The sequence below is a fragment of the Dryobates pubescens genome, chromosome 3 (genome assembly GCF_014839835.1).
Source record: "Dryobates pubescens isolate bDryPub1 chromosome 3, bDryPub1.pri, whole genome shotgun sequence".
Classification (NCBI taxonomy): domain Eukaryota; kingdom Metazoa; phylum Chordata; class Aves; order Piciformes; family Picidae; genus Dryobates; species Dryobates pubescens.
Genome location: NC_071614.1, coordinates 32686867 through 32711911, shown reverse-complemented (window position 1 = coordinate 32711911; position 25045 = coordinate 32686867). Strand labels below are relative to the sequence as shown.

The 25045-nt window shown below is 42.2% G+C and overlaps 1 protein-coding gene across 4 annotated transcripts; it reads right to left on the bottom strand.

Annotated features, from left to right (window-relative positions):
• Positions 1 to 340: 340 nt before the first annotated feature.
• LOC104304546 (24-hydroxycholesterol 7-alpha-hydroxylase) lies at positions 341 to 23304 on the bottom strand. 4 transcript variants are annotated; one of them, XM_054179924.1, is made up of 12 exons: positions 22992 to 23304; positions 19083 to 19218; positions 17415 to 17574; positions 14813 to 14962; positions 13970 to 14063; positions 12232 to 12330; positions 10245 to 10335; positions 9106 to 9239; positions 8063 to 8158; positions 6223 to 6311; positions 2429 to 2516; positions 341 to 1378 (listed from the first exon to the last, which is right to left on the bottom strand). In XM_054179924.1, the coding sequence occupies exons 1-12, from the start codon at positions 23166 to 23168 to the stop codon at positions 1307 to 1309; spliced, it is 1386 nt and encodes a 461-aa protein (XP_054035899.1). In that variant the 5' UTR covers positions 23169 to 23304; the 3' UTR covers positions 341 to 1306. The 4 variants fall into 4 exon arrangements, with proteins under 4 accessions (XP_054035899.1, XP_009903605.2, XP_054035900.1 ...); XM_009905303.2 differs by having other exon boundaries at positions 17415 to 17589; positions 22992 to 23300; XM_054179925.1 differs by lacking the exon at positions 14813 to 14962 and having other exon boundaries at positions 17415 to 17589; positions 22992 to 23300.
• Between the last annotated feature and the right edge of the window lie 1741 nt (positions 23305 to 25045).

Genomic DNA, 25045 nt, shown 5'->3' with positions numbered 1-25045 from the left:
TTCAAGCATCTCCCTAGGGAGAGTCTATTACAGTGTTTGATAACCTTTTCAGTGAAGAAAGTTCTTCTAGTTTCCAATCTAAACCTCCCCTGGTGCAACTTGAGGCCTTTTCCTTTCATCTTAGCACTTGTTACCAGGGAGAAGAGACCAACCTCCACCTTGCTACAACCTCTTTTCAGGGAGTTGTAGAGAGCAATAAGGTCTCCCCTAAGCCTTCTTTTCTCCAGCTGCTCTCAGCTGCTCTCAGCTGCTCTCAGGACCCACTCCAGCACCTCAATGTCTTTCTCCTAGTGAGGGCTGCAAAACTGAACACAGTACTCAAGGTGTGGCCTCACAGAGGGAGACAATCACTTTCTTGGTCCTGCTTGTCACACTGTTCCTGATACAGGCCAGGATGCTGTTGTCTTCTTGGCCACCTGGGCCAGCTGACTGCTTATGCAGTTAGCTTCCACCCATTGACCCAGCCTGTCCAGGTTCCTCTGCAGAGCCTTTCTACTCTCAAGCAGATCAACACTCTCTCCCAGTTTAGTGTCACCTGCAGACTTACTGAGGGTGCACTCAATCCCCTCATCCAGATCACCGATAAAGCTATTAAAGATATTATTGAATTAAGCTCAGTAGAAACTTCAGGTGATGCAGTGGAACAAGACCCCAGTGTTTCTGTTACAAACACATTTTATTTGCAAAGAGTTTGCACCAATTGTAGGCAGAGCAGGCCAGATCTTCACCTACTTACACAGGCAGTGACAAGTCATGCTAGTTTATGGTGGCTGTGGATCAGATCTATAGTTCTCTGCTCAGCACTGTTCTGTATTTTGTGCACACCAGCAAAAGCAATATGTATGGAATTACCAGTCTGATTTCTTAGCATGAGACACCACTTTAGCCTTGGTTCAAAGGGACCTGCAGGAAACAGTGACCTAGTCCAAAGGACCTACTTCTCAGCTGGTTATAGCACAATTTCCATATAGGATTTTCAAATGTAGCTGCTTTTTGCCCTGAATGTCTGGCAAGTGACTTTAGTACATTGGATTTACAGACTGTGAATAATTGCCCCAGAAATTATGAATGCAGCAGGAGAGCCTGACTGTTTAAATACTGGGAGGTAGGCAATCCAGTGAGGAGCACTGCTACAGCTATACTGGTTTGGGATACCACAGTGCTGAAGACAGACAGCATTTAAAATTGAAATTAAGAACTGTTAAGGCAGAGAACCTATCTGAACATGTAGGATAGGGAAGCAGATCAGTGGTCTACCCATCCAGGGATGGCTGGCAAAGGAAGGTAAGCTAGTGCTGGACAGCATTCATTCCCGGCACTTATACTGGACCCGGAATGGTGCCGTGGGTTGCTGTGTCCCCACCAAATGTAAAGGGCTCTGCAAAAAGAAGAAAATCAGCAGAAACATTAAGTCAGTTCAGTTAATGGAATTATGACTGTGCTTTTGAGCTTTGGTCTAAGAGAACCAAGACCAAAGACCAAATACTGAGAGTGTTTCTTGGCTTTGCTGAAGCCATTGAGTAGAGCCTTCATGATTACTTTATATTCTGCTTAATTTGACAGAGAATGACACATGAGATCTTTAGAAACTAATGGTTTCTAACATCTTCACCAGCACAATTGCCTGTGGGGCAGACCCAAGTTACAGACAACCCCAGTGAGAGCAATACACCATCAGTCAGCAAGAGGCAACCTTTCCCAATATTCTGGGTAGACTTTCTACCACAAGTTGAAATGAACATCTCACATTCCTCAAGGAAAGCTGAGGAATTAAGTTCTCTGAGCTTTCATATTCCAGCCTAAAGGGCAATCATATAAAGCCCACGCCACTCTAAACTTGTCCTTCCTCTCCTTGGCATTTTAGCTATAGGGCACACACATCATGCAGGTTGTGACAGGTAGACATGCTCATTTAACAGCAGCCCATATTTGTGAGAAATAATGATTTTGGGAAATGGAAATAACACAGTGTAAATAGAGAAGGAAATTACTGCTCTCCCTTCATGGTAAAACCTTTCACAGCTGCTCCTTCAGTCTTACGCTGAGCAGTTATCTTTCACCACTGAATATGCAGTGGAAGAGCACTGCGGGTGATGCATTTGACTTCATATCCTTAAAGTATGAATAATCCAGTTCCATATTCATTGTTTTTGTGAGTGGCAGAAAGCAATTATAAAATCTCTCACAATGTTTAGGCAATGATAAGACAAAATACTCTTATCATTTTAGAGGCAGTGCAGCCCCACTAACAGTTGCTGGAGTTGTTCTGGGGTTTGAGAGTTGCAAAGATGACCAAGTTTTTAATTACATTTTATTAGTACTCCTCTCAAAATTTTGCTTATTCTACACAACACAGTTGAGCACAGTCGTTCAGCTGAGTGAAGGATATAAAGATGTGGAATGCTATAAAAATGCATCAATCTTTTACCTCCTTTGGTACTGCGTCCAAAAGCACAAATTCATATTTGTACAGGAACAGCACAACGAACAACTGGATTTCCATGATAGCAAACCACCTGCAAGAAAAGGGAGGAAAACATCGGCTGGGCAGGCTGATCACCACTCGTGTGTTATCATCAGATAAGAAACAGGCTGTCCTTGACACATTTTACATTCCATGCTTTAGTTCTGCCTGGAAGTTTATCTTCAGTAGGAAAGTATGTTGTGGCTTTGTTCAGCTTCATTACCCGGTGAAGAACATGAACATAGCGGCTGCCCCTTCTTTCTGGTGAAACGTTAGACATCTGACACCCTCTTTTAAAACCAGCCCTTATCATGCTGGTTTTTTCCACTCTTGTAAACATTTATGTTCTTCTAATGCTTCTGACTTGAAATAACTTCATAGGAGTGAGAATACAGTCAAATATAGAAAAGACTATATGACTAATGGTGCTATATAAAGTTACATAATGCAGCTGGGAGCCTGATGACATCAGAGTAGCTGTGACAGTGGGAGTTATTATTTAATATGTCAGCATTAGAATGCAGAATGAGACCCAAGGGCATGGGTTTTTTCTGTAACACTCTCAAGAAAGGTCTTTCTTAGTCAACTTGGAGAAAATTTCAAGTGAAATCCTCCAGACTATTATTTTTTAATGCTGATATATACAAGAACTTTCTGCATTTGGGTGCCAGTATGCATTTATGCTGGTCATGGGATTGCTCACTTGCAGAATTTGGACATAAGTCTTAAGCACCTAGTTAAAATAGTAATACTACCTTGCTCTTCTGCATACTTTATTTTCTATTATCCAAGACATGCTTGGATAAAACAGCTATTTGGGAATTCACTGGGGAGAAGGCCACATGACTGCTCATGGTATCAGCCTGGATTTGGCCTGGCAGGTGTGAAGAGGAAGCTAATAAACCCCACGAGACCCAAGCTAACTCCTGCAGAGCCGTCCAGATCTGCAGACTGAACCGCCTATGCTCCGAAGTGGGAGGATGCTTGTTTGTTTTGGCGTAGCTTCAGACCCAAATTATCTTCTGATTTCACATTGGAATTACCTTGAGATAGGGAGCATTTTGGCAACCTTGAGCAGGGGGAGTGCATCACAGACATAATTCAATCAAAATTAGCTCAGGTCAGGCAAGACTTGCTTGCTCAAATTCCATGCTGGCAGCGCTATACAAAGGTGGGCTCCTTTCAGTCACTGCACTGTTGGCATGGTGTGATCCTGGACCCTTGGTGCTTGAGGCCCTGCCTCTGGGCCATTCTCACTGGTTTGGCACACAGAATCACACAGAATCAACCAGGTTGGAAGAGACCCCAAACATCATCAAATCCAACCAATTGCCTAACCCTAACTAATCAACCAGCCCATGTCACTAAGTGCCTCATCCAGTCTTTTTCTTAAACACCTCCAGGGACACCGACCCCACCACCTCCCTGGGCAGCCTATTCCAATGGGCTTTTGTGAAGAATTGATGCAATCAACTGATGAAATGCCTCTAGGTTGCTCTGAAAATGGAAGCACTGAATTTACAGAGGGCTGTCCTTCAAACACAGGCATGGCTGGATGTGGGCTGACCAGCTGTGACACATCTGTACCAGCAGCAGGGTTCATGTGCAATCTGTTGGTGTGACAATGGATATAAACAATTAATGACTGAAGCACTTCCCACCACTAATATGAAAGTGCTTTTCCCAGCAGCCTGATGTTATTCTGCTTGCAGACATGCTGAGACACAAGGATAATATCCAACATACATGGCCAAAGGTGACCAGAGAGATAAGTCTAGAAGTGAAAGGCATGACTGCTGAGCTTCAGTGTGTCCTTCTTTCCATGGCACATTGTAATGAGAAGGAACTGTGAGCTCTCTTGAATCTAAATGCCCCTTAATTCCCACCTGTCTTTCATATTCATGGCTGAGTCCTAAAACAGTTTTCCTGTAAAAACTGTGAGTCACTGATGCCTTCCCGATTTATTTAGTGACAAGGGGGGGTTGGCAAATACATGCTTTCTGAAATCTTGCCCCACATGCACTGCTACATAGAATCACAGACAAGAATGCATATTTTTATTGTTCTGGAACCCAGGAGCCCAGGTGTGGATTGAAGTTGTGCAGTAAATGGAGTCTGAGAATGAAATCACAGCTGTTGTGCAAAAGGGTTTCCAGTGCCAGCATAAGGTAGGAGACAATGGACAGAGCCATGCAAGATAAGCACAGTCACACAGGCATAGTCACCTGTTAGACAAAAGTAGCCAAATTGTTCCTTTAGGTGAAAGAGACAGCACGGAAATAGCTTTGCAGGAGCTCTTCCCATGACAACTTGCTAAAATGTTTGACTAGTAAGTTATTTTCTAGCTTTCAGTTTAATTAAATTAGCTTTTAATTTCATAAAAGAGATCAAATGTTTAATACATTTAGTTTACAAATCCCAGTACTGAATTAAATCAAAATTTATCTTAAAATTGAAACCTGGGATCTAGATACCTCCCTCAATTTAATTTCCTTTCCTCCCAGACCACCACATTATTCTTTTAGAATTATTGCTGAAAAGCATGTAGGCTTGTGTTACCATGTGGAATGACAAAGGGGTGGAAAGGATGTTTAGTCTGTCAGAAAGAAAAAAGATTTTCCACCTTTTGTCTGTGTAGAAATATTAGAATTTTCTTTCTAGACACAAACTTATTCTAAAGATATTAACAGATTCTAGAGAACGGCCTCAACGAAGAAATAGGTCAGTATATATAAACAAGCAGCTTTCAGAAGCATTGCTTTGCAGCTTGTCCTGTACCTGTAGGTGCCTCTTGTGAATTCTGCTGTCATCCTTGCTGGGAATGAGGCTGTGCTCATATTTTGCTCAGGAATATGGTACAAGTCATGGAGGTAGAGCAGTGAGTGTGCACTTCCCCCTGGCATGCCAAAATGGGGAGTGCAATTTTATTTTGGTTATATCTTTAATTCCTTCATGGTTCATCTGACACTCATGTGCAGCCTGCTATATAGACTCAAGAATGCAGAGCCTCTGCAACACTTTCGAGATTCCTTGCTCCACATAGAACTCTTGAATTAAATTGACTAGATTTGAGGATTCTTGGTCACTTGCTTCTTAGAGAAGACCAGGTTTTGAAGGCAGGGAATTGAGCACAGAGATGTTTGAACACAGAAATGAGGAGCAGCTGGCTCCCTGGGACTTGTTCCAGGAAGAGGGAGAGCATTGAAAAGAGCAGAAGGAATGCAGGAAGCATTGAGGCTGGCATTGCTGGAGGAGCGGAGAGACAGGATCTGCAATTTAAGCCATCATGCGATTGCGTAGGCCTTAATGCAAAGAAAAGATTCAAACAGACAGGAGCTGTTTGAAGACTAGCAAAGATGTCAGTGGCGAGTCTCAGAGCAGAGAAATGTTCTTTAAGTTAGTTTAGAACTGGTTTATGGCAACCTAAATGCCCGTGTCTGTAAATGGGCATGTTTCTAAGCAGAACGATTCTCCCTTGACGCCTCAGAAGTAGGCGAGCTAGGTTGACTTTCCTCCCTGGGGAATATCCCTTGATACTCTCAGATTCTGCTTTTACATTGCGACTTAACCTGTCTTTTTCAGGAATAAAACCACTTTCAAAGCAGTTCAAACAAGGTCCAGATAATATTGAACATTAGGAGACTGACAAAGAGCAAAGCAATGAAAACACTTTATCTCCAAGTGTAAGAGGAGCCCAGTTCAAGAGAGCTGTTCTCTGCAGGGTTTGGGAATAAATAAACCCCAGCTGTTTCACTGACCTTCCTGGACACTGATGCTTCCCTCCTCCAAATGCCACAAAGCTGTCCAAGAAAGCATTCTTCTCTAAATTTGCCTCTTTCCAACGATCCTGTGGGAAGAAACATTTTTTTTTTCCAAATCAGCCTTATATAAATAAAGCTTAACTTTATTTCTCCAGGCTAAAAATGACCTTGGACAGCTAATCCTCAATACAAAGTTCCTTTTTTTCTTATTTCCCCTGCATTCAACCTGTTAGTGCTAAAGTCTGGATTCAACACCACCTCAAGGAAATGTTGTTCCCATTTGAAATGTACTTAGGTTCCTCAAAGTGCTGGAGAGGTTTTCAAAATCACCCCTAAAGCATTCCTCCTATACCTTCCCATTTTTCTAAATCCTGCATCTTGAGCTACTGAAATGTGATCTCCTTCTTTTAACCAATATCTTCCCTCAGCCACAAAATTTCAGCACAGCATGCAAATGGTTCATGGACATCCTGCACACAAACCATTTCTAAGATCCTGTGCACAGGCAAAATGCAAGGTACCTCAGCTGCCACATGAGAGAAAGGCAAGGACGGGACAGCCCCGTCCTCAGGTCCAAACCAGCATGTGAGAAGATGAAGTATTCCCAATAAAACCAGCCTGTCCATACTCAGAGGCCTCCTTGGTCTACCCCAAGTTGCTTTAAAAGGAACAACACAAAGAATCATAGAATGGTTTGTGTTGGAAGGGACCTTAAAGATCAAATTCCAATCCCCTGCCATGGGCAGGGACACCTCCTAGACCAGGCTGGAACAAGACAATATGGGCTAAGTTTGGGTGGGTGACATTGCACAGAAATAAATGTCTTGAATGCTGGGTGACATTGCCTCCAGATACTCAGTGCAACTCTAGCACAGGCCTTCTAGTAATATCTTGTGAAATTTATGGTGGGCAGCTTCTCTGCTGAAGCTGTCTTCTGTTTATTTTGGTATTTTTTTCAGCTAAGGCTGTTTACAGCTTTCTGAAGAGGAAATCTGTTAGCATCAAAATTCAATACAAGCAAGAAAAAACCACCTCGGCAGCACTGAAGCAAGGTGATACATTTGGAATGTAAACTCCTCATGGAAAAAGGGTGAGTTCCTACAAAACAAGCTAGCTTGCTTTTTAGGAGTAAAGTTACTAAGTAGCATCAAGGTTTCTGCTCAGGATTTCAAACAGGCAGGAATTGTTATGAGACATTTCAAACTGGTGAAGAGTTAGCTAGAAGGGAAGTTTTGTTTCAATTACTCCATATAATTCTATAAAAAAGACAAACCCTTCCACAGCGGACGGTGCTAAAAAGAGCAGTTACATCCCTGCCCACACAGCCACCTGGAGTGGAATAATAACCAAGAAACTCTAGATGAGCTACTGAATTAGCAGAGCGAATACCTACCAGAAATCATCTGACTGGAAAGACCAATGAACCTGGGTAAATATGTGGAGATGAGCTACATAAACAACTGACAGGGAGAGGAGTACTTGGAGCTGGGTTCAACAGTGAAATCAGGCTGGTCTTTTCATGGGGGGCTTTGAATCAAGATCACAGTGACAGAAAGTAGTATTATATTATATTATTTTATATATATATATATATATATTAGTATTATATATATATTATATATTAGTATTATATTATCTGGAACTGTAAGTTAACTTTGAAGTCTTGCTTACTACTAGAAGCTCCTCCTTTTTGTGCACATCTTCTATGTATAGAAGGCCATCCTCCAGACAGAGGGGAATACCCAACTTGATGCTAGCTTGTCTGTACAAGTTTGTAATGAAATATGCGAAGAGGAGAAAAGACAGCAAAACACATGCACTAAGAGTGACAACTTACAGGTTTGAACATTTCTGGATCAGGAAAATATTTTGGATTCCTGTGTAACCAATATGGTGACAACATCAGCATGTCACCTGCAGGGATGATGAAATTCTGAAAAGGAGAAAAATCTCTAAGAGAAAACCGCAGGTTCAACTCATAAAACAGGCCTTAGTACTTCTCCATCAGCAGAAGATCCTACCAGTGGGCAAGTGAGGGTGGTGAAGTGAGCGTGGGTTTTACATATTTGAATCTTCCTGCTGTTGCCTTTTTTTTTCCATAAGACCTAAACAGTGGAGAGTGTAGAAAGACTATTTTTGTTCTAATTTGTTTTTCTCACGTATAGAAATAATAGAAACATTATTTCTGTCTTTGCTGCTTCTTGATGTAGTGTGTGAACTCGTTTGGGTGGGGTTTTTTTCCTAAATCTTTTGTTAAGGACTTCTTTCAAAATGCAGGGAAATTCACAGAAATTCACATATGCCAGTAGACCTTTATGAGACTTCAATAACTAGGCATGAGTGCCAATTTCTTAAGGGAATGTTTTTCTCCCAAATATTTACTTTCTTATATTCCTGAACACTGGCACTTCCCTTCTGAACGGTAGTGAAGAAGACAAACAGAAAAGGAATATTATTAGTTGCCAAATTGTGGTCCCTCTACTATATTTATTGTCTCTGATTACCATTTCATATACCATCAGCACAATATCTCCAGCTCAATTCATTTCAGTCTAACATAAATTCAAATGCGAGAGTAAGACTGGGAGCAAGAATAGCAAAAGTACTATTAAATTAATGATGATTAAATTAATGATGATGAATAAAAATCATAAACCTAAACAATATATATATCTGTGAGATTGTGGAGAATCTCTACTATTTAAATTTTATCCAGATCTTTTAGGAGGCCCCTTTCCAGGCAAATCTTTTAGGAGCCCCCTTTCCAGGCAAATCATACAGCAGCATCCATTTGAGGTTAAAAACCCCCAAACAACCAATCAACCCAACCCAAAACAAAACAAAACCCCCACAAAACAAACAAAGAAACAAAAAACCCACCTGGATTTTTATTGGATTTATTACTTTCTTGGTGATTGCACCTGGAGACCTCAGCCGTATGGCTTCCAAAGTGCACCATTTAATCAAGGGGAGCTTCTTAAGGCCCTCTTCAGAGACTTCTATTTTATCTTTACCTGTTGTGACATGAGCAAGACAACTGTGCAAAAACTGGGTTTCATGCTTTGATACATGTTGACAGAATAGATCAAGACTTTAAGACCTCATTTATATCCAGAGATGTTCTATTTCAGATTAAATAAATAGAGCAAATTCAATACAGTTTAAGCAAAGTCACTGAAAATAATTTACTAACTCTAAGGTCGGTGTAAGTATGGTGTTGGCCACAAGAGGCCAAACAAAGGTTATCTTGGAAGTTAAAAGTCCCTGGATATTTTCAATCCTTTGGTAGGACACTGCACAGAAGTCTTGGGGACTGTAGGCACTGAGACAAGAAGCCATAGCTGAGCTCTCATTAGGAAATAAAACAGGGCCAGGAGAGAGGCTTAAGCTCTGGTTGGTGTTTATCCTTCTAATTGCTGACACGTTCCTTGGTGTAGTTTTGACACATGGCAACTAAGAGTCTTCCATGAAAGTTCTTCCATAAAAGCATATATGAATGGCTGCTCCCAACATGTACTTATTTTTTGAGGGAAAGAGATTAACAATGTGAGGGTGAATGAGGCTGGAAAAACTGGCCTCAAGTGGGAGAAAAACATACAGTTCCTGACCTGTTTTCCCACAAAACAGAGCTACAACTCTGATGAACATGAGTTCGTCAGCCTCTGATGAAGCTGAACTGAAAGACCTCATCTGACCCTATCATAGGTGCATTAAAAAAGCACGAGCAGTCAATACAAATCTAGACCTAACTGTTAAGTATGGAATGAAGAGACAAATTTATATGGTTCTTTTTCTACTTTCTTTTGCTAATATCAAAAGTGGTTTTGCTTAAAAATAAATCACGAGCATGTGCTGACTAAAGAACTCAGAGCTGGACTTCATGTTCTCAGTAGTACCCTTAGCAGCAGCATTCGTTATTCCCAGCCATTTCCCACAAGTGTGGTGTGTACTGGGCCAATGCAGAATAAATCAGAATAAATCATTTCTAGGTCTCAGAAGGACAGGATTGGATTTATTACCTGCTTTGCCAAAAACAGAAGCCAGTTCTTCCATGATTTTCTCGTAAATGGAAGGATAAGAGAGTATGAAAGCAAGGGTCCAAAATGCAATCTAAACAGAGATGGAAGTTCTTTAACTAGGGAATATGGAACAGAATGACAGTATCTTTGTAGCAAACCACAGAGGCAGGTGAAAACATTTGCTCCTTTTTTTGTATGTGCCTGTTGTAGCTGGGAGCACAGCACAGGGAGCTGTGCTTCCTGCGTAAATCTACATCTAAGGGCTCAGATCCTGGGAGATTACATCTAGTCATCTGCTGTGTACTTATCTTGAGTGAACATTACATGGCTTTGGCTTTGACCTTTGAAATACAGAATCCTTTCTTTAATTTCAAATAACTAGGTGTTAAAATCAATTGCTAATTCATTGTGGATGGTTAGATTTATCATGAATGGGAAAAATACAATAGTAAACTCCCATTAATATTAGTAAATGAGGTTACACAATTTTCAGGGCATTGTCACAGTGAAAATGGGCAGGAAAAGTTTTAATTAACAGCAAAAAAAAGCAGTAGTATATCGCCTTTAGAAATAATTTGCTAACTGATTATGCAATGAAGTTGAAAATCAAGAAATTTAGGATAGGAGAAAATCCTCTTAAGTAGGATGAAACCAGAAGGACATGCTGCACTGCCAGGAGTCTCTCTCCTCTTGCAGAGCTAGTAGGAGATGCAGTCTGCACACAGATCTGGTCACAGGCCATCTGTGCTGGTGAGGGATGAGAACTCTTAATGTTTTTTCCCAAATAGCCCTGTGTGGATGCAGCCCTCCTTCTGCAAAAAAAAAAAAATCTGGGAGCTTAGCTTTCTTGTACAGCACTTGAATGCTGTGGCTTCACTCCATGGGCTAAGAAGGGATAACAGAATTGTTTCAGATAAAAGGGTTTAACATGCTTGTAAAAAAACAAAAAACCCCCTTGAGCAATGAAAGGCATTTTTTTCATCATTCCAGTCACTGGAACAGTGGTTGTGACTGTTCTGAGAAACAATTAAATACCTGTATGTCTATTTACAGATGAATATTACAGAAGTAAGTAATGATAGTGTTGTGGAAGGAATGTCAGTCATTCAGATAACAGACAGTAGGCTATGCCTCTCACATATCAACATGTGAATCCACAAAAATCTCACTGAAATGGATGAAATGCCTTTAGGGTAAATTGTAATAATATCCAACCTAAAAAAACCACAGATGTATTCATTAGGAGTACACATAAAAATAACTACTTTTTTTTTTCTAAATCACATCTGTAATGGTCATAACTCTGTGCTGGGAAGAGCTTAGTAGCCATGGTAAATAAAGGATGTTTTTGCTGCTATGGATTTTTCATCTAGGAAACTCCTATAAATGTCTTTGATCAGCCTGAGCTGTGTTAGACATATTTGGCATATTTATCCATGTATCACTATTCTGCCAAATCCATCTCTAACATAGACGAAACTTAAGCTGCAGAATCACACTGCTTTTCTTCCCCTGGAGCAACACTGGCATTTGTACAGCAGATCTGCCAAAGCAGAAGAGACAAACTCACTCAAGGATTTACACACAGATGAAGCTACTCTATATCGTGGTTTTGATATTCCTTACAATTGGTAAGATCAGGCTATTTGAAATACAGTCTCTGCTAGAATGCAGCCACAGTGCTCCAAAAGAGAGTTAAATGCTCTTCACAGCTAAAGAGTGTATTCTTAATAGCTATGAAACATATATTCCTGAAATGTTATGACAGGGGACATCATAATTTAAGAAAAATACAAGAAGAGCTTTTCTTGTCATTCCTTCTGTGATACTGCAGCCTGGATATATTTGTAGTGGTGCGTGTGGGCGTGATAATCCCTTCTTTGGCATACATGCAGTGTGTGTGACCTCTGGCTCTAAGTCTTTGCTTCCCAGATACAGGCTGTCGAATAGGATAGAGAGAAGGTGAAGCTCTAACTGAAGTACTTACAGGGACAGCATTTGCTTGGGAAGCCCAGAGCATTAGGAGACCATAATTAGGAGCTAGATGTTTTCCTTGCAAGTTATCCAGGAGATGCTGCAGTAGTGTCTGTTAGAGAGAAAAAATAATAATGTACATTTAATAAACATATTCAAATCTAGTTTAGGGTAGGGCTTACTAGAATTTAAGGATATAATATAAGACCAGTTTATCAAAGAGAAGCAATGTTAGTTATGGGGGTTTTGCAGTCACAAACTAGATATGACAGCTGGTAAGAAAAGTGAGACTCACTCATAGGCAGAAGGCTAGAAGTCAATGCACCACATGAATCCTTTCTGGAATATTTGCATTAACCTCCATTTTCTTCAGGTTTTTAGGGGATTTGGCTCCCTTACTCCCTATTGTTTTTTGCATGTGGAAGAAAAAAAGAAGAAATCTCTACTCTTTTCTAATTCCTTCTCTACTTATCTACTTTAAAAAACCTGAAAATGGGACTAAATGAGTGGAAGGAATGGAAATGAAGAAAATATTCTCTCCGTTCCTGCCAAAAAGGGTGCTTGTTATGAAGAGATATTCTGGTATAATAGCAAACTCCTTAGTTACAAGCACCACTAATTTCAATAGCTTGATATTCTTTGAAATAGTATCAACTATGTAATGTTCTAAGATCAACTTTTGTTTACAGTATTGCCTAAACACAGAGCAGCCATGCATTCAAGGGAAAGCTTCCTGTCTACTTTTCAGAGAGAAAAAGGCTGACCTTGAGTAAAAACTGGCCACTCTTTTTGCCAAACTCCCACCCAATCTAAGACATTGAGTTTATGCCTCCTACTTCCTGTATCTTCTTATCTCCCCAGCCCTCTTTTTCTTTCCATTAGTTTAGTTTGTTTTATGGAAGAAATTGTGATATGTAATGCTTTTAATGTCTAAATGTAACCTGGTTTGTTTAATGATCTGTTTTGTAATAATTTGGTAGATCAAAATTCCCTGGACAGTCTGTCCTTGTGCTTGTCAGCTGTGTGGACAAAATTCCTGCCATAACTAAGGACAACAACCAGGGGGACAACTTATCACAGCTTTGACACAATCAATATTTAGGGCATCCAATCCAGTAATCTGCTATTTTCTACTAGTCTGGCTGCTGGAGGGTCTCCTCACTCCACAGCAGGGTTTAAAAATAGTACCTGTAGGGTTTTGAAATGTTACAGTGCAGTGCCCTCAGAGAAACAACTGAAAAAGTCTTTCTCTCACATCTTTCAACTGCTCACTGCAACTGCAATACCAGAGGTTGCTGGTGGTTACAGCTCTGAACTCTTGCCTCATAATTCCCCAGAGCAAGACAACAGTTCTGAGAACTGTGGCAAATAAACTAAACTGAGGAGCAGTACTCAAAAGTAGGGATCTATCCCAATGTAGGTGTCAGTACAGCTATCATTTTGGTACCCAGTTACAGGACAAGAACAATTCTGGAGCAGGCTGTTTATGCAGGTTCTTGAGTCTTCTTCTCCAGAGACTTTCAAACCTGCCTGGATGCATTCCTGTGTGACCTGCTCTAGGTGGACTTGCTTTAGCAGGGGTCTGGACCAGATGATCACCAGAGGTCTCTTCTAACCATTCTTAGTCTGTGGTTCTGTGAAAGCGGATATGTTTGGCGTGTTTCTTTCAATAATGAAACAGCTCCTGCCCTCCATTCCTCCAGTCAGAATATGCAATGAAGTGATCTTATTTCAAAGTCTCAGATGTTTACCTTGGATGCAGTCTCTGAAGGGTTGGTCCTTTCAGCATGCGACACAACTTTCTCAAATAATTTTAGAAGCCATTTTTTGGATTTAGACCAGTTCCTGTAAAGAAAAGAAACAAACAAGAAGCACTTAACTGAGGCAGCATGAACCAACATTTCTTTTTCCATGAAAAGGCCTCCTTGGTTTCTTTTCAAAAAGCCCCTGGACAGCAGTCACTTGATGAATAGTCAAGTGCCAGTCTGACTGACAGCAGTATTGACAGCAGGAGGCACATCACATATGAGACCTTCACCTTGGCCAGACCTCATCTTGCTGCCAGGACCTGTTACTGCAAGACTCCTCTAGGTTTTTGTATCCATTTCACAAAAGGTTTTCATTGTGGCTTTGGACAGATTGTTTAGGCCAATCATGCCAAGAATGATTCTCCCTAAGAAAATCAAGGCCACATTTTTAGAGCAACCTCAATTATTTCTGAAGGGTATTATGATGTGCTATCTTGGCCCTGAGGGCACTGACAGGCTCTGCAAGCACTTTCCTCTCTTCCTCAGGGTTTGGTTGCCTCTACCCAAGGTCAGTTCTGGCACAGTGCAGCCAAGTGACCTGGGATCAGTCTGCTGGGAAAACAGCTAAGGTGTGGGAAAGAGCAGAGAGATGCCTTGTTGGGAAAATGTATGAGGCAAGGTCAGAACTTTTTTGAAGCACCTAGCTAAAAGCCTGCCTGACCCAAGGGTGCACCATCGATAAAGACAGAGCATCATCTTCTTGGGGATATGCCTCTCACAGTTGATGTCCCAGCAAGCAAAGTGACTGTAATGGGTACACCACATGCATCATCTCCATTCCAATACCTCAGGAAGCACTCAGGCATCTGAGAAGCATATTCAAAGTCTTCATCATACTTCTGAAAATGTTCTTCGAACTCCTTGATTTCATTCTGACTTGTTGGGCAGCTGCCTTTCCCAAACAGAGTGTTCACCACTGCTGGATACATGACATGCCTGCAAGAACAAGATCTCCATAACTTACAGGCCATAGGGAAGCTGTTAGAGCAGTTTCAGGTCAGGACATGGCATGTTGAATTGCCAGTGCTAGAAGTGTGGGACTCAAGCAACTGCTACAAGGCTCATACCTCACTCACATTTTAAGCAGAGACTAAGAGATACACAGACCTCAAGCTAGTCCTCTGCATTTGGCTGAACTTCAACATTTAGTGTTTAGTTACTTGAGCAGCAGCAGAAATGCACTGGGCACTGAAGTCCCCTTCTCCCCATTAACCACCTCTTATTTCAGATTACCCAGGTGGATCTTCTGGGCATTGCTCAACTTCTTCTGCAACCAGACACCCTGAGAAATCCTTCTCTCCTGCAGCTTTGCTGGACTGAGCAATGCTCTTTTATTGTTTTCTTTTTATCTCATTCTTTCCCTGAATGCTCTTCTGTTATCCAGCAAACTCTGAGGTCGTTTTCCAAGTCACTTCGCCAGTACTTTCACTCTGATAAACTTTTATGCAGTCTTTCTTGGGGTCCAGCCTCTGCTAAATACATCTTTCAGGCAATGGTTTTTTCACGGTCTTGATTTTCTACAGATCACACGGAAGCTGGAGCCACCTGCTGGCTTCATGGAGTCAGTTCTGAGGCAGCTAGACAACAGCCACCCGGGGCACTGCATTCCAAATCTTACACCCTGCCTTTGTTTTCTTTTTCTGTAAAACCATAATAATAGACCACACCGCCCCTAGATTTATTGTGGAAAATTTTTGGATTCTGTAGTTTATCATCCATCATACAACTCTTGGGTTTTGCTTTTGTTTGTTTGTTGGTTTGGTTTTTATTCTAAACAAATAACAGCTGATTTGGATGCCATGACAGCCATGGCAGTAAGAAGCACACTCTGTCTCCAAGGCTACATCAGGGATGAAGCAGGATGGGATACCCCATGTATGTCTTGGATGCCCATAGAACCACTGACTCTGCTGTGGACCATAGTCAGTACAGCACAGCACAACAGGTCCAGTTCTGCCAAATGGACCACAAAAGACCACAGATAGATTCAGATAGGCAAATAACAAGACAATATGAGCCAATATTAGCACACCAGGCACACTACTGATCCAATGACTATCTGTTTTTTTCATAAGAAGCAGATGTGAGTTTAATCTCAGAAGACAAGGTGGGGGAATGCCATGGGATGTGGTAGTGTGTACCCAATTATGGAGACCAGTAAGACTGAGGGATGGGAGATGTCAAAGCCCCTTTCCCCCATGTTTTCTCCCAATTAATCCAATCTGCAATAATTGAAGTGGTTCAGTGTTTTAGCTAGAGATAAATTTTGTATCTTAGATGTATTATGCAGAAAAAGTCAGCAAAGGACAACCTGGATTTGAGGATTTAGAAACATGTTCCAGTTCTGGGCCCCTCAGTTTAAGAAGGACATGGAGACACTTGAACGTGTCCAGAGAAGGGCAACAAGGCTGGGGAGAGGCCTTGAGCACAAGCCCTGTGAGGAGAGGCTGAGGGAGCTGGGATTGTTCAGCCTGGAGAAGAGAAAGATCAGGGGTGACCTCATTGCCCTCTACAACTACCTGAAAGGTGGTTGTAGCCAGGAAGGGGTTGGTCTCTTCTCCCCGGCAACCAGCACCAGAACAAGGGGACACAGTCTCAAGCTGTGCCAGGGGAGGTTTAGACTCAAAGTGAGGAGAAAGTTCTTCACTGAGTGAGTCATTTGTCATTGGAATGTGCTGCCCAGGGAGGTGGTGGAGTCACCATCCCTGGAGGTGTTCAAGAAGAGATTGGACGTGGCACTTGGTGCCATGGTCTAGTTGTGAGGTCTGTGGAGACAGGTTGGACTCGATGATCCTTGGGGTCTCTTCCAACCTTAGTTATACTGTGATACTGTGATACTGTGATTTCCAAGCCAAAGGCAATATTCAGCTTGTAGTCCTGATGGATATGCAAGATATAGGTGTTGTGCCAGATGATCAAGAAGAAGGAGGAGTTAAATGCTCTATTGTTGTCACATGAAACTGTCAGGAAAGGAATTTTATTTGGTTAGCATGACAAATGAAGTTCTGGCAGCAAAGTCAATTGCAGCTGCCTCATTTAAGTTTTGAGCTTGGTTTGGCCCAAAACATGCAGAGAAAGCTTTTATCCTGATGAAGATCAAGCAACATGTGAAGCTTTTATGTCATCTTTTGGGCAACAGAGTTTGTTGGAAGTTGCTGTGTTTTCTTTTTTTTTCTTCCAACTGGTAATTCAGATGTTTCTCCTAACTGGGAGAAATACCTTTAGATGAAATCCTGCCCACTCTGTTCACCTCCTGGAACTGAAGCAGCAATGAGTGTCCTGACACAATTTTTCTAAGACTTGAGAGTCTGAGCTCCACCTGCTTTACAGTAACATCTCTTCTCTCATATAGGTTACCCATGTGTTAGAGTTGTGCTTCAAAACTCACCTTACTAAGTCATTGAGATCTCCTGTGCCTTCCATGCCCAGGGGTGCCATGTGCTCATGTAGTTCTTTACACAAAGTTCCCGTGAACATGTGCAGATTAGAAGGACCCATTTTTCCCTTCATCATGCTGTAGAGGGTACCATGGTTCTGATAAAATGCTTCTGCAGGGACAGAAACTAAATATAGAAAAAAACAAATATTTTGGAGAGTAGAAGTGCATTTCACTGAAAGATAGAGTGAAAATTTTTACACATAATGTGTGACTCTAATGTAATTGTCTTAACCCTCATTCTCCTAGACTGAAATTCCTAGAAAGCTTCCTTTTAACCCTGTAAAGATTCTGGTGAGCCCTCTGCCTCTTTCAGTCTGTGTAACATCTTCCTGCCTTTGAAGCTTCAGCACCAGAATCAACCATCCTGGGATTTTCCCCCAGCTACAGTGTGCAGAGATATGCACTCTTCAAAACTGACTGAAACTAAAAATAACGTGATGCAGGAAAAAGGTTTGGGTCTTATCAGGGGAGACTGAGCAAGCTGGTACTGTTCAGCCTGGAGAAGAGATGGCTCAGAGGGATCTTATCAGTGGGGATAAATACCTGGAGGTGGGAACAAGGGAGATGGGGCCAGGCTCTTCTCAGGGCAGGAGGCAGTGGCCATGAATGGGAATATAGGAGATTTCACTGAGACACAGGGAAACTTTTATTGTGAGGATGATCAATAGGAACAGGTTGCCCAGAGATGTTGAGGAGTCTCCATTCTCAAAACTCAGGTGGACACAGCCCTGTTGCTGACACTGGTCTGAGCAGGGACTTGCACTAGGTGATCTCTAGTAGTGCCTTCCAGCCACAGGGATTCTGTGACTCTGTGATTTAATCTCTTTGCCAATTTGTTTCTCTCTTTTCACAGTCCAAAACTGCCAAACTACGTAAGAATTGCTGCCTCTGGGATTCCACATGTATATAAGCATAAGTTGATGGAGCACACCAATATGGACAGGATCTATACCTCATTCTTTTCTAATCACAGTACCACAGTATCACATTATCACTAAGGTTGGAAGAGACCTCGAGGATCATCGAGTCCAACCTGTCTCCACAGACCTCATGACTAGACCATGGCACCAAGTGCCACGTCCAACCTCCTCTTGAACACCTCCAGGGATGGTGACTCCACCACCTCCCTGGGCAGCCCATTCCAATGACAAATGACTCGCTCGGTGAAGAACTTTCTCCTCACTTTGAGTCTAAACCTCCCCTGGCACAGCTTGAGACTGTGTCCCCTGTGGTACTGTGGTACTACAGTGTAACAAACTGATTTTCAAACTAAGTGATAAAACAACATACCATTGCTCCAAACCTTGTCCACACAGGCAGAGTGTCTAGCTGTGGAAAAGGACCTGATCTCAAACTAGGGTTGCTTGATGATAAAAGTAGTAACAGTCTCTAGTTCAGAAACCTTTGATCTCTTGAGACTGACTCCAAATCACTTTGCAGGCTTACCATGCTGGATCCACATGAAGGAATTTCGTTTCACCTTCATTTGGTAGCATGCTCATGAATTAAGATACACATTTAAGGTGTGATCAAAAAGCCAGTGGGCTTGGATTGGGCTTTAATATTCCTGGGTAGCTAGATCTGGTTTCCATTTAAAAAGAGCTATGTCTCATTTACCTGCATTCTCGACAGCTTGTTGTACTGCCTGTTCAAAATTTAAGTCTTTAGAGTTAAAAAATGCTTCAGTTCCTTCTTCCTCAGTCACAAAAGTAAACCGTTTTCCCAGAGCGAATATTGTGAATACGGGACCATACTGGAACAAACAAAGATTTCATATCACTGTATTGAAAACACCTTTGACAGGAGCCCCAACAGGACTTCATACTGACAAGAGGTCAGGAGGAAGCACCTGGTCTCTGCACACCTTGTCTTGGAAGTGCACAAAGATGAATATGAACCAGGTCTTATCATGATTGCCAGGTAATGAGGGGAATCACAACCTCTGAATTCCTCATAAAGTAGCTCTACATGCATTTTATGTTATATGATAGCTCTGGTTACCCACCCTGCCCATCTCAGACTGCCTGCAAAACTGCTTTATCTAGCCAGGCAGCTTTAGAAGGAAGGGATGGTAACTTTAATGAGACCAGAAATTACGTATTTTATTAGGGTAGGTGAACTTTCCTTTCTTAGACCCACTGATGACACATGGAGAAAAACAGACAATTCTTCCAGCCCACATATTCCTCTGTGGCAGCAAAACAGAAGCAGCAAACTTTAAGCAGAGTGCAGGTTGGAAGCAGCAGAAGTCTGGTGTGCTATTCCAGACTCTGAGAGGAAAAACAGTGAGGCATATATACAAAAGGGACAATAAGAAGAATGCTATCTCTTTATGAAAGAAGAAATACATGTTATTTTGACAGACTGAAGGATCAATCCAGAGGAGTAATTTTCTAATTGCAAAAGTCTCCTCTGTAGATAATGACCCTACAGAACTGAAGAGGTTTCACACTGCCTAGAGCCTGTTTCTGCATTAATTGTATGAGGCCAGCTTGCTTATACTAGATACTTAACCCTATTCTGGCAAAGTTAAAGAGCCTGTAATTATTGCAGATGTATTTTGCAACTTCTACAGTATTTCACAACCCCTTGGTTAATAACCTCTTTGGCAGCAGCAGCACCTGTTTTCTTTGGCTGTCCTATGCTACAGTGCCTACTCCTATAGAATAGAATAGAATAGAATAGAATAGAATAGAATAGAATAGAATAGAATAGAATAGAATAGAATAGAATAGAATAGAATTAACCAGGTTGGAAGAGACCTTCGAGATCATCAAGTCCAACCTATCACCCAACACCATCTAAACAACTAAACCACGGCACCAAGTGCCCCATCAAGTTTCCTCCTAAAGACCTCCAGTGATAGAAGAGAGCAGGAAGGAAAAGGCCTCTGCATATCCTGCCAGTGTGGGAAGAGAGTGAGATAGACATACCTGGGGTATTTGAAGAGAAGGGAAGAGCAAGAGAGCAGCTCTCCCCATGGACAGGGAGGCAGTGGATGATCATGCTGCAAGCAGGGATCCAGACTAGGGGTGACGGGTGGAAAGATCCCTCTTGGACCAGGGGGACCACAGGGAGAAATCACAACTCAAAAAGATGCTGCGTTGATGGACTAAGAAAGAAAAGTCAAACAAAAGGTCCTATCTCCAAACACACAGTAAAGGGGTGATATGTAAGGAAGCCTTCTCACACTGGAAATGTTTCTTGTTCTGTTTTCTGTCCCAACAAAATCTGAGGTTTATAAAGTCCTTCAGGTGGTTTTGGTGTGTTCAGACATAGCAGCAGCTGCCATAGCATCACCAGCAGCCTAAAGGGTCTCCAGGCAAATGAATACTCAAATTAATGGACCCAGAGCCATTAAGTTTGTATTTGTACATAGAATCATAGAACAGAAGCATAGAATTGTTTCAGAAGGAAAAGACCTTTAAGATCATCAAGTCCAACAACTGTCTAACTCTACCAGGACTGGTGCTAAACCGTGTCCTTTGGCATTATGAGTCTTTTAAGTATCTCCAGGGATGGGGATTCAACCACCTCCCTGGGAAGCCTATTCCAGTGGTTGAGAACCCTTTCAGTGAAAAAGTTTCTTCTGATATCCAACCTAAACTTCCCCTGCTGCAACTTTAAGCCACTTCTTCTCTTCCTATCACTTATTACTAGGGAGAAGAGATCAACACCCACCTCTCTACAAACTCCTTTCAGGTAGTGGTAGAGAGCAAGAAGGTCTCCCCTGAGCCTCCTTTTGTCCAGGCTAAACAATCCCAGTTCTCTCAGCTGCTCCTTCAATACATTCTTTAGTATGCAAAAGTTTTGCTCATCCAGTCTGTGAATGAACCCCCCAAAAGGACTCTTCTTTCATGTTTGTTTTAAAATCTCATCTAAGAGAGATAAAAGCTTCCTGGGAAAAAAGGCCACTAAAGCAAGCTTCATTCATTGTGAAACATCTGTTCCCAAAAGAGATTGGGATTGCACTAGAAAGGGCAGTTTGGCAAGTTGCTTTATTCTGGTTGTCATCAGGATATGTTTTCAATAGAACAAGGAGGTTCTTTAACAGCCTTGTATCAGAAGAGTCAGAGAAATACTGTAAGTGTTTAAGTGAGTCTTGATCAATTTATTTAAAGGATTATATGGTATATTTGCTGAAAAAGTAGAATGGACTGGAATCAGTTTTCCTCTAGTCCTACATTTCCACCCTTACGATGAATGGACAAATAACTGATCATAGAATCATAGAATTGCTAGGGGTTGGAAGGGACCTCAAGGATCATCTAGTTCCAACCCCCCTGCCATGGGCAGGGACACCTCACACTAGATCAGGTTGCCCAGAGCCACACCTAGCCTGGCCTTAAAAGCCTCCAGGGATGAGGCTTCTACCAGTGTCTCACCACCCTCATGGTGAAAACTTCTTAATATCCAATCTGAATCTACCTATTTCTATCTGTTTTCCATTCCTTCTAGTCCTATCATTACCTGACACCCTAAAATGTCCCTCATCAGCTTTCTTGTAAGCTCCCTTAAGATACTGGAAGGCCAGTATCATGTTAGGTATAGAAGAAAGATATAGGAAAGACACAGTAATAGAAGATCAAGACTGGCCTGCTAAACTCAAAAAAGCCAAGCAACTCCAGGTTATACACATGATTTTACTCTATGGTGCACCCAATGTACTTCAATAAAAGATCACACCTCATACATCAGATTATTACAGTTAAACTTCTGCTTTCATTTAAAACCACACATTTGTAACAACCATGGCTGTAAAGAAGTACTTACAAACATGATATGTAATAGTTCAAAACAAGAAAGCAAGTTTTAAACATGGTAATCCTTAATACTATTGTCAAGTTTCAGGCTGTTACTGTGATTTCAGTTTAGCTAATTTTTAGCAAGTAATGGGCTGTGTGATCCTTCAAGTAGTGACCATTTCAGGCTCACTATATTTTGTCAGTAGCACATGACAGCATCACCAAATGAAAACAAGAAGCTGGGGTTTATGTCAGTTAGTATTAGCTGCCTAGAAATTAAGCATGTAATCTCAGCTAATCGTTTAGACTTTATCAGACAGACCAGAGAAAGGCATGTCCAGAAGGCAAATCTTCCCACTTGGTTTTGAGTTTTTTGGATGGAAAACATTGCCTGCTGAGCATGCAGGGGACACCATGCAGTAGTCAGAAATCTCGCTTAACTTTAGGCACGCAATAATTAGTCTCCTGGTCCCAGAACCTGGCACAGGGCTTGCCTTACTATCTGAAACTAAGATTAACATATAGCCAGACTGCAAAAGCGAAACAGCAGTGCTGGGTCCAAACGGGATGATCATAGCACAGCGATCATGCCTGGATCGGGTTCACAGTTTAGCAACGTTAGTGATACAAAGTGGATCTTTCATCAGCTAAATACTCCTGGCATTGCAAAACATGACAGGAAAGTGGCGGACTTAATGCAGAAGTTTCTCCTTGCCTTCCCCCTTGCAGGCAGCCACCCTAATGAAGCACCCACAAGCAGGCATGCTGCCACAGCCATTACCTTGCTTCTAGCTTGCTCTATGAACTCCAGAGGAGCTTTCCCGAACTGAAATGCAGCTCCAAACCAAGGGATCCAGCTCCTGATGCATGGAGGGGAGCTCGGGTTTCTCAGTGGAAACAAAACAGCCCTGAGAATAAGAAGTCCCAGGACTGCTGCCAAGAGGAAAGCAAGAGCCATTTTGCCTCTTTGCTGCCTGTTGCAGCAGTCGTTCCACCCGCTGTGGCACCAGGCGCAGCCGGCTGACCGGGATTAACCGAGGCCAGTGAATAGGGCCTCTTTTATCAGTCATGCCAGCTGATCACTGCCATGGAGACAAGATATCAAAGCACCAAGCAACCCAGGGGACAAGTCCTTGTTTTGGAAAAGGCAGAGCCAATTCTCTTCTACTCTGGGACCAGGACCAAATCCACTGCTTGCGAAACTGAGATGTTGCTGTGACAATTCCTTGAACTTCGCTCCCGTTGCTGGAAGGCTGCCCAGGCCTCTGGCAAACCAGTGTGTTCCTTTCTTCAAGCAAAAAATTGAAGAAAAAAAAAATTGCAATATTGAGATCACAAAGCAGAGGCTGTGATTTGCAGACTTTTAGCTTTCAGCAAGGCAAGCTGGTAAGAAACCTCTGCAGGCATCATCTGAAGCAGTAAGCCTTATGAAAGATACCTGCCACCTATCCAAGATCATCTCATTGAAGGCTAGAGATGTGTTTAGTGTCCGAGGAAGCAGAGAAAGGATTTGCAGGTTGAACTAACAATTCAAAACCTGCTGATGGCCCTTGTAGCATCACTGCAACATCAGAAGACAAGATTTCAGAGATATTAGATTGGTTTCTTTGCATACAGAATTCATTAAGTAAAAAAAAAACACCTAGCAAGTGCTCTCACAGCCTACCCTGGCACACCCTCAGCAGGTCTGAAGACAATACAAAACCAGGAGCACCTGATAGACCAAATGAGTGTGCTGACATTCAGTGTAGCCTCAACACGATGGAGAAATGATCCAACAGGGATTTATCATAGAATATCACGTTGGAGTGACCTCAAAGATCCAACATTTCTTGGGAAAAAAAGGTGACTTCATGAAGTTCATCAAAGGGAAATGTCAAGTCTGGTCTCTGTGTAGGACCAAACTCATGCGCCAGTACAGGCTGTTGAACACCTGGGTGGAAAGGAGTTTTGGAGTTCTGGGCTCCCGCGTGACGCCATGTTGAACGTGAATCTGAAATGTGCCTTTACACTTAAAAAAACCCTGGGCTGCATTAGGAAGAGTGTTGCAGCAGGACAAGGAAGGTGATCCTCCCCCTCTGTGCAGTGCTAGAGAGATCTGTACCGAGTGTTGGGTGCAGTTCTAGGCTCCCCAGCACAAGAGCGACGTAGACAAACTGGAGTGATCCCAGTAAAGTGTTAAGAAGGTCATAAAGGGACTGGAGCATATGTCATGTAAGGGAGGTAGAACAGAGAAGAGAAGTCTCAGAAAGATCTTATCAGTGTTCATAAATACCTGTGTAAAGAAGAGAGATCCAGGATCTTTTCAGTGCTGCCCACTGAAAGAGCAAGAGGCAGTAGGCACAAATAAATACAGAAAATTCCACTTAAAGTTCTTTTATTGAGTATTATGATGGTGGACAGACAGTGGAGCAGATAGAATAAACCAGAATAAACCAGAATAAACCAGGTTGGAAGAGACCTTCAAGATCATCGCGTCCAACCCATCAACCAATCCAACACCACCTAAACAACTAAACCATGGCACCAAGCACCCCATCAAGTCTCCTCCTGAACACCTCCAATGATGGTGACTCTACCACCTCCCCGGGAAGCCCATTCCAATGGGCAATCACTCTCTCTGTATAGAACTTCTTCCCAACATCCAACCTAAACCTCCCGTGGCGCAGCCTGAGACTGTGTCCTCTTGTTCTGGTACTGGCTGCCTGGGAGAAGAGACCAACATCCACCTGTGAGGCTGGGGAGTCCTTGAAGACATTCAAAACCCAGCTAGACACAGTTCTGAGAACCTGCTAGGTGATCCTGAAGGGTGTAAACCCAGTCAGTCTCAAGGTC

Coding starts and splice junctions, on each gene's coding strand:
- LOC104304546 (XM_009905303.2), bottom strand. CDS start 23,168: ATGGCTCTTGCTTTCCTCTTGGCAGCAGTCCTGGGACTTCTTATTCTC. Junction 14,963..17,414: donor GATCTCAATGACTTAGTAAG/GTGAGTTTTGAA, acceptor TTGTTCTTGCAG/GCATGTCATGTATCCAGCAG. Junction 6,312..8,062: donor ATCCAGAAATGTTCAAACCT/GTAAGTTGTCAC, acceptor TTCTTCCCACAG/GATCGTTGGAAAGAGGCAAA.